Source organism: Mandrillus leucophaeus, unplaced genomic scaffold, assembly GCF_000951045.1.
Source record: "Mandrillus leucophaeus isolate KB7577 unplaced genomic scaffold, Mleu.le_1.0 Scaffold1, whole genome shotgun sequence".
Taxonomy (NCBI): Eukaryota; Metazoa; Chordata; class Mammalia; order Primates; family Cercopithecidae; genus Mandrillus; species Mandrillus leucophaeus.
The window spans coordinates 13406748-13415875 of NW_012098097.1; the positions used below are offsets into that span (position 1 = coordinate 13406748).

The window sequence follows — 9128 nt, forward strand, 5'->3', positions numbered from 1 at the left end:
ATTTTTGGAAAACTAGCAAAGTTGCAGAGTTTTTTCTTTTTTTAGACTGATGTTAATTTATTTTACAGGGGAAAGACAGCAAATGGCGTCAGAAGATTTTTGTCCTTTTGTTATCTCTTAGTATATCAATAAATTTTTTAAAAAACTTTTGGCCTGGTGTACATCATGAGTGATCCCTGGAAACACAATAGACTCTGCTCTTTTCCTTTCTTGAGGCAAAATAACTCGTCTGGACATGGGCTGAATACTTGTGGCACAGAAAAATCAAAGCCTGGGAAAGGCTTGGCCGCTTGCAGAGGGTGCAGAAAAACATGTGTTTCCAAGCAAGGGATGGGGGTTTAAGAGTCCATATACCAGTGGTTCACAACAGAGAACAATTTGGCATTGCAGGGGACCCTTGGCAGATCTGGAGGTCTTGGTTGTCACGCTGTGGGGTGGGTGCCATTTGCATATAGTGTGTGGATACCAGAGAAGTGCTGCTGGATGTCCTGAGGTGCACAGGACAGTCTCCATGACAGAAAGAAATGATCTTTCCCAGCGCGTCAGTAGTGCTGAGTTTGAGAGACTGAATTAATGGGAAAAATAGAAAAAACACAATGGCAGGGATTGGGGGCAGGGGCAGCGTTACCGACATCTGTTAGGTGAGGTCAGGGATGCTGCAATGTATAATCAACTCATTTTTGAGACTGCTCCCCTTCCAGAGACATTCAAAGTTAAACCAAAATTCTCCCTCTCCCCGCCCCCACAATATCCAGAGAAGCTATGTTGGAAAGCCACTCAACCCCTTGAAGCCACCACATGTGCTAACGCTTTACAAGGAGGCAGCCATAAAATTCCAGAGGAGTCACTGTGAGTTAGAAGCTACTGCAACTCCTAACCCAAGGCTCGCGAAAAAAGAGGTGATTTGCTTACTATAGAACGTTCCCCGACCCCTTAAGGCTTGCACCAACCTCAGCATGAATTTATTCATAAATTCCAGCCTCCAGGGAGAAGAGTTTCTTTGAAGTGAAGAGGGAAGCTGGGCCTAGATGTTGCGGTCACTGGGTGAAAAGCTACTTGGGGCCAAGGCCTGAGTCTTTTGGTTCAGGAAAGCGTTCCCCCTACAAATGGAAATGTGACCCCCAGCACTAGTCCGCTCCAGGAAGGCCTGCGAATTCGAAATCAGACTGTTGCAGAGAAAGAAGACTGTTGGTGGGCTCTCTTTTGCTGCCTTCGCAAGTCTCTGGCTGTTTTGTTTTGGAGAAAGTGGGCAGGGGCGACCCCAGCGAGCCTGTCCTCTGGCTTCTGAGGGCTGCAGAAAGGGGCTGGGACCACCAGGAAGGAGCAAGTTGGCCGAGCAGGGGCAGGCGCGGCTCCCGATGCGGAGCCAGGCTTTCCGGAGAGCCCATTTCTACGGGGATTCGGCCAGACGGGTGCCGGGCCGAGCTCGCTCGGCCTTTGTTAGTTTCTGCGCCGCTGATGTGATCGCCTAATCCAGTGCCCCCTCAGAAGAATAGACTGGGCTGCCAAGGGCCCGACCCCGCTCGAGGGCCCGGCCCCAAGCCGCCGCGACCTGCCCGCGGGCGCCGGGAGCGATGGATGCGGAGGGGCTGGGAGGACGGTGGTCCGGGCGTGTGGACCTCTCCTTCCTCCCCTCCGCCCTCGTGGATCCAGCGCCGGGGCTCAGGGAGGACGCAGAGGGGCGCCCGTGGTGGTGGGCGCCCAGCGGTGCCGTTGGGTGGGGGGTAGATAAGGCTTTCTCAGTTAGGGCTCGCAACCAGAAAGCTACTGGCCCCCCGGGGGTAAGGGGTGGGCGCGGGCGACCCGGGCCGACGCCGCCACCTGTAGAGGGCGCGCGCATCCCACCAAGGTCGGCCGCCGGCCCTTCGGACCGACAAGGGAAAAGCCAGCCGCGTCTCCAGGGTGCCCGGGACTGCATCGCACCACCTGCACCCCCCCGGCCACCTCCGCCTCCGAAGTCTCAGGAGGAAAGCCCCGACCCTGCCCGCAGCCTCTCTCGCCGCGTTCAGGACCCGCGGCTGCGGGCAGCCGCCTTCCACGCTGGACAGCACGCCTCTCGGCCTGGAGGGCTTTTAGATGAGAAGGGGAAACCGGCACAGGAGCCCCAGAGGGCCGGGGCAGATCTGTGCGCCGGCGGCCCGGGCGCACGGCACAGTGCCTAGATCAGGACTGATGCGAAGCCAGCATCAAAGGGACGGAAAATGAATCCTATCCAACACTCTAGGAAGAGCATGAACCTTCCAACCCAACCAATGTTTGTGCGAGGCCAGGTTTCCCGCCGCGGTGGCCACACTAGCCGGCCCTGTCCTCGGGACGCAGGGTAACCAGTCCGGCTGGAGGCCGCCACGCACACCTGGTCTCTGCAGTTGTGGGGGACTCCCAGGGAATCTGCCCAGGAAACGGAAACCCGTGAGGGCGCTCCTCAAAGCCGAAGTTGATGGCCAGCGAACCCAAAAAAGGGGCAGGGTGGGGGCCCTCCCGTCTGCTTAAGCAGGAGCCCATTCCACCGCCCCACACGCCCAGGAATGGACGCGGAAGGGAGCCCTGTCCAAGCGGCGACCATCGCTGGGTCACCCCACCCACCTTCTCTTGGTGTCCCCTGCCAGCACAGAGACCACCCATTGCGGTGGGGCAGGCTCGGGCTGAGATCTTTGACACCTGGCGGCCAGCTACCCTACTCGGCCGGCAGCGCAGGCCCTCACGTCGGAAGGGCACTCAAGGCTCTGTGATCCGTTGCCCTGGGCCCGGGCGCCAGGACGCTCCTGTCCTTCCGCGCCCTCCCACACTGGTCACAGCTGGGAAGGGGGAAGATCTGCCAAGGGCCGGGCCACTGACTCCTCAGCGAGGGGCTGGAGATGCGTGAGCTACCCCTGTCCATGTTCCTCCGGGTGGGTGTTACGGGTGAGCCTCAATCGCGGCGTCCTGGCAGGGTGACGTCTGCCGGATACTATGGAAGTAGAACTGGGTTTAGTGCGGTGGCCTCTTTGGGGATCCCAAGGATGGCTCTCCTGTGCGGGCTTCAAGACCCCGCCCCCACTGCTGTGAAGTCTGTGGCCAGAAAAGGCCAAGAACATCTCCCTCTCCACCCCCACCCCGCACTCTGATCTCCCCGCACCGTCCCTTGCCCAGCGTTGGGGTTTAGGCCCACCTAGGAGACCTGGGCCGGAAAGGCTGCGGGGACTCCGGGGCGGGGGTGCGCGGGGCTGCGGCGCCGCGGCGCCAGGTTCACTAATCACATCAGCAGCGCTCTGCGCCGGCTCCGAGCAGGCAGTTGCCTAGCAATACCCGCGAATTCAATTCCTCAATCAATAGGCGCGAGGCTCTGCATTTCGGGGAGCGCTAGCAGGATTGGGTGGGTCTGGAAAGCGGGTCTCACAACAGCTCCGAGGGGCTGGCCCGGGAGGCTGTGGGCAACGCGGCGAGGCCCCGGGGCCTCGGAGACCAGACACCTCCGGCCTGGGGGTGTGGCGCGTTGGAGGAGCCCGTCAGAGGAAAGGTGAACCCCCGACCTCAGGCGCATCCTCCGGAGTCCCCAGATACTGCCCGGGTCCCGAAGAAGTGCAGCCAGTAGGCGCGGAGAGCCAAACGGCTTCCCCTAGACGGGCTGAGGAGAGTCAGCCGCCGCGGCCTCCCACGCCCACCTCTATCCCAGCCAGGTGGGTTCCCCAGCTGGGGAAGGGCCTTTGCAGGAACCGTTTCCCCGCCGATGGGGGAGAGGATGGGGGCGGGAGGATGGGATGGGTACTGAGAGAAGAGGGACGGATCCTCTCTTCCTGGGATGCCTCTTCCCTTTGCTCAGGGAAAGAAAAAGAAGAATAAAACCAAGCCATGTCTCTATTTACAAAGTATGTATTTAAACACGTAAAAAGCGGTATTGGATACAGACATTCACAACCGCAGAAGATAAGTACCGAAGCTTCACTCTTGGGCTGAGGCGGAGATCGATTGGAGATTTGTACAAATCTTAGAATCAAATAAACCCAACAGCGCACACATCCTGCGCGGTTGCAGACTCCCAGCCACGTGGCCCCCGGCCCCTGCCCACCCACCCCCCAGGTCAGCGTCGCAAAGAGCGAGAGGAGACACACACGCACGGCCACGGACAAACAGCAGGACAGAGGGGTGGTAGGGACAGAGCCAAGCTGGCTGGAGGAAGGTCCAAGGGAAGGGGCAAAGTCAGCCCCAGGAAGGGAGGGAGGTGGGAGTAAAGGGCAGGCGGGAGAGAAGGGAAGGCGGCGGCCAGGTGAAGACGCGTGTCCCCCAGTCCCGTCCTCTCGGTAACAGACATGCCCCCTCAGTGAAGTTTCATCTGAAAATAGCATCGACATTTAAATAGATACACTCGGTCAACGGCGCTTCTTTATACAAAGTCTAAAATACCAGTTTTACAAATGTGAGTAGATAAAAATCCCCATTCCAGGGGCTTCTCTTTATAGGCGCAATTTGATATTCAAAAACAAACACCATCATGTAATACACCGTTTCCCTCCTTTTCTCTCTTTAAAGGCAAGAAAGTCTGGAGGAGAGAGAGGCTGAGAAGCCGGGAGTGCGGAGGATGAGGCTGGGTTCCCTCCCAGCACCCCCCACTCCACGCGAAGCTCCCTCACCCCCGACTCCCCGCCTCGCTCTCCCCGAGTCTGTGCTTCCTCTGGCGCTCAGGGCCCCCGCGCCCCTCCCTCTACAAGCAATGGTAAGTTAGATCTTCGCTGGCCCTTTAAGGGCGGGGAGGGCAGGGAGGCTGCGGGATCCCTGCTCCGAGAGACGAGGGTGGAGTGGAGGGGACTGATTTGTGCTTTTGAGTCAAAAGAGGGGCGCACGTTCTGCGCCCTCGGAGCGCAGAGCGGTCAAGTCCGCCGGGCAGGGGCGTCCCAGGCCCCGCCGCCGCGTACGGCCTTCCCCGCCGCGGCCGTCCCCACTCCCAACTCCCGCTCCTCCCTCCCCCTTTGGCGGAGTTTGAATGTCGAGTTCAAATAGAGAACACTGCGAATCGAAAAGACCTATAAATTATAGCTTTTGCTTTTAAGAAGGGCGGGGGAAAAAAAAAGGAAAAAGCAAAAGTTCCGATGCACATACTTGGATGAAAACCCCGCCTCGCCCCTCCTTTCTGTGCCCGGCCGGAGCCGCGGGGGTGAGTCCAGCCCCATCTCCGAGCCCTGGTCCTCCGCCACACTCCAAGCCTGGCCGTGGCGAGGGCCTGGGTGCGAAGTCACTGCTCCCAGCAGCGCCCGCCGCCCAGTGCCCGCCGCCGCGCCTCCCTCCGTGGGTCCCGCAGGGTGGGCCTGTCTGGCCGTGTGTCCATCACAGAGCTGGCGGCCCGCCCTCCCCAGGCAGGGAGGCTTGTCCAACTCTTCCTGGGAGGTGGGGGCCACCGTCTCTTCTCCTGGCGAAGCTAAAGGACGCGAAAAGTAAAAGTCCACCCCAACACTTTTCTTGTAAAACAACTGTCTCGAACTCTGAGCACTGACACGCAATCCTCCCAATTTATCCTGGCATTTCGGGAATGTAAACAGATTCGCTGGATTTCTTTTCTTTCTGCGGAGTAAGGAAAGGAACGAGGGAACGGGGAGATTTTATCCACATGACATACACACGATCTGCGTGTACCACACACACACCCCTCCCTAAAGTGCATTTCCTGGTGTGGTCCTGGGGAGAAACCTCCTGTCCCTGCCTGCTGGAGACGTTTTAACCTTCAACATCACACACGAAAAGCTTATTCAAGTTAATACTGTTTTTCCCTAATAGACTTCTTTACCTTAAAAAAAAAAAAAAAAAAAAAAAAAGTGAAAAAAGGAAAACTGACCCCACCCCCACTTTTTTCTGATTGGGGAGCCAACCTTTTGTTGGCCTGCCTGGCCAATGGGAAGAGAGAGCAAATCTGGGCCGGGCCTTGGTGCCAGGAGTCTGGCATTGGGCTGTGGGAGAAGGGAGGAGGGGTGGGGTGGGCAGGCCAAGCCCCTCCAGACACTCTCAGAAACCTGTACCCAGGCCCCAACTTCCCTAGAGCCCTGGGGCAAGGGGGCCCCTCCTGCCCCAGCTCATTTGCCTGCCCCAACTAAAGCACAATGAGAGTCTCTCTCCTTTAAATAAAACAACTTCAAGAGTTGAAATATATATATTTAGATATTTTTCTTAAATAACATATTTACATCTAATAGAAAATATAACTCTAGAGATAATCTTTCCAACAAAAACTGATGGGGAGGAAGGAGGGATGAAAGGGGCTGGTGGGGGTGGGGGTCACATCAGGGACGGGACCAGCCAAAAGGCCACATCCCACCCAGAAATAAAAATCACTATGCCAAGCTCACGCTCACTCTCTCCCCTGCTCTCGTCCTGGGCACACCCACCCAGCATTCATCTTTTCTCTTTGAAAAAGCCTTGGTCCGTGTTACTTTCCTTAATGGTGACGGTCAAAAAGTTTGAGGTCACGTCCGTGACCACCACCTTCTCCAGGTTAGTCAGGGAGGGGCTCCAGGACTCTTCCTCCGGGTCCCCCAGGATTCTGGCCACAGGGATCCTGGCGATGAGGGAGGGCCTTCCCCCCTGGGCCCCCATGTCCCGGTAGAGGCCCCCCACAGAGCTGGGGGGGCCTGAGCCATGTCGGACCCGAGCACCACTGGGATCCAGGGCACCCTGGCCTTTGGCCTCCAGGAAGGCAGCCCTGTGCTTTATCACCCTGGCAGGGAAGGTGTCCACAGCCAGCTTGCCCGTGGCCTCAGCTGAGCTAGGGCTGGTCACACCACACTGCACCAGGTCCGAGTCCTGCCTTCGGGCCAGCTGGATCACGCTGTGGCCGGCTGGAAACTTTCCTGCCCCGGAAGGGGTGTCGTCCAGCTTCCTGCCCTTGAGGTACTCTCCGAGGCCGGCGCTGGGTTCGCCTAAGGGCCTCTGTGAGGGGTCCGGGAGCTCCTTCCGCGGCTTGGGGCCTCGCTTCTTAGAGCTGTCCCCCGGCGAGCTGGGCTTGTCATCCACTCGGCTGGTACCCCGCTCTCGTTCCCTCTCACGTTCCCGCTCCCTCTCTCGCTCCCTCTCCCTTTCTCGATCCCGCTCCCGGTCCCTATCCCGGTCCCGAGGGGGCTCTGCGCGGCAGGTGCTGCTGGTGCTGGTGCTGCTTGCTGGCGGGGACAAACCCATGTTTCGAAGGCCCTCCCGGGCCCGGGAAGTGGAAGCCAGGTCCTGGGGCGAGCGGCCAGGGTAGGGGATCCGGATGCCCCTGGCTGAGTCACTTCGGAACTCGTAAGTTTTGGCCTTTGCCTTGGCCTGAGCCTGCAGGAGAGAAGATAGTATCAAGAGTGGGGCAGGGCCCTGTCCACCCCCACACGACTCCTGCTCTAGCCTTGATCTCCTATCTTTACCCTATGATGCCTGGGAATTTCTACATGGATGCATGGGTGGGTGGGTGGGTGGGTGGATGAATAGGTGGGGAGGTTGTAGGAGCTGAGAGGTAGACGGATGGGAGAAGGGATAGAAGATTTGGCTGGAAGCAGTCATTCGCAAAAAGCACACTTTTTGCATTTGATTATATGTCCATTTGGGAGGGGGAGGGTAAAGGAATTCTAGTGTGGCCAAGCCAGTCCCCCCAGACACGGTTGGAGCTGCTGCTGACTTGGTGACATCTTGTCAGGGAACTCCCTCCTAGATTACAAATAGGCAACATGTGTGGACACCCCATTGGCTCACAGTCCTCAGGGCCCCCTTCCCACAAATGACTCAACAACATTGTCCTCCACCATTGGACACTGCCAACCTACCTTGAGGAGGAAGGTTTTGGGCTTGGGTCCTCGCTTTTTGGGGCCATAGAGCTCCATCTCTCTTTCCCTGGAGAAAGAAGGAAAGGAGAAGAGGTGCGTGAGTAAAGAAAGCAAGTGGGACTCTAGTCCAGGCTGGAGAGAAGCCACTCTACTTGTTTCTAAGTGAGTGGCTGGGACTTGGAAGGGTCTGTACCTTTCCTCAAAGGCCGCGAGCAAGCGAGCATCCAGGATGTTTTCCTCCGGTTCCCATGTGCTGTACCTAAAGGGAATCAGGAAGAAGTGGGCATCAGTCCCAGGAGCAGGGTGAGAGCAGAGGGTGTGCGTGTGTGTGTGTGTGTGCAACTTTTCTCATTGCATTGTATTGTATTTCAACGTAAAGGCAAAAAGAGGAAGAAAGAAAGCTCCCGAATAACAGTATGGGATTGAGAATTGCATATAACCTACTTACTTCTGCGACCATCCTTTCCATTTCACGAGGTATTCCATGCGTCCCTGCGGGTGCAAAGCGGATAATGTGTGTGCATGGGGAGAAATGCATGACGAGGATACAAGAAATGCATGCGAAAATGCATGCACCAGATGAATGCTCGAAACCCCGCCGCAAAAGGCACGCGCCCACTGCATCACCCCTGCACCTAACGCTGCACAAAGTGCATGCACCGGCATTCATTCCCCACCCCGCCCCCCACCCATGCAATCCGTGCATCGCTGCAAGTCTAAGGAAAGCGCTTGGGTTCAGAGCCGCCGCCGCCGCCGCCGCCGCCACGGCCGCGGCCGCGGCCGCTGCTGGGACCTGGGGGAAGGGAAGCTGGGCTGCAGCAGGGGGAGGGAACCCGGGCCGGGAGGGGAGGGCCCGGCCGCACGGAGGCCCTAGGCCCGGGGGCACCTACTTTCCGTATGCGCCGCTTCAGGAGGGCTTCGGCCGCGAACACCCGCTCCCCCACCGCTGAAAGCTCCATGTTGACTCGCCGCTTCCCCTCTTGGCCGCTTCCAGGAGCAGAAAAGCAGCAGCCAGCGCACGACAGACCATAATACTCTCCCGCTGACGTCAGTTCTCCTCCCCCTCCCGGCGCTCTCGCTCCCTCCCGCGGCCCCCCTCCCGCGCTCCTCCGCTCGGCCCCCTCCCCTCCGCCCAGCGCTTCCTCCCGCCCCACGTGTTGCTAACGACGTTGCTAAAGCCGAGCGGCCGGAGGCCTGCGCCCCCGCACGCTGATTGGACGAACTCCGAGCCACGCCCCTCTCCCTTTCTCCCCCGCGTTGCTACGTGACCCGCGTTCCAATCGCCAGGGGGCGGAGTCCGAGGCGACTCCAGAGACGGAGCGCGCAAGAGGGAGGGGGCGCCGCCGGAAGTGACGCCGCGGGGAGGGCGGGCCC

At 58.7% G+C, this 9128-nt stretch overlaps 1 protein-coding gene across 3 annotated transcripts in view; it reads right to left on the minus strand.

Moving 5' to 3' along the window:
* Positions 1 to 5535: 5535 nt before the first annotated feature.
* Positions 5536 to 9128, minus strand: part of CBX8 (chromobox homolog 8) — a 7948-nt gene continuing 4355 nt past the window's right edge. Inside the window, exons 1-5 of one of the 3 annotated variants that reach the window (XM_011991252.1) lie at positions 8645 to 9032; positions 8203 to 8246; positions 7948 to 8013; positions 7755 to 7821; positions 5536 to 7269 (exon numbers count right to left, since the gene is read on the minus strand). In XM_011991252.1, coding sequence (XP_011846642.1) covers positions 6358 to 7269; positions 7755 to 7821; positions 7948 to 8013; positions 8203 to 8246; positions 8645 to 8713 — 1158 coding nt within the window. In that variant the 5' untranslated portion in view covers positions 8714 to 9032 and the 3' untranslated portion in view covers positions 5536 to 6357. Of the gene's footprint in view, positions 7270 to 7754; positions 7822 to 7947; positions 8014 to 8202; positions 8247 to 8644; positions 9033 to 9128 lie in introns of those variants that run through there. The other 2 variants (XM_011991294.1, XM_011991316.1) reach the window with 2 other exon arrangements.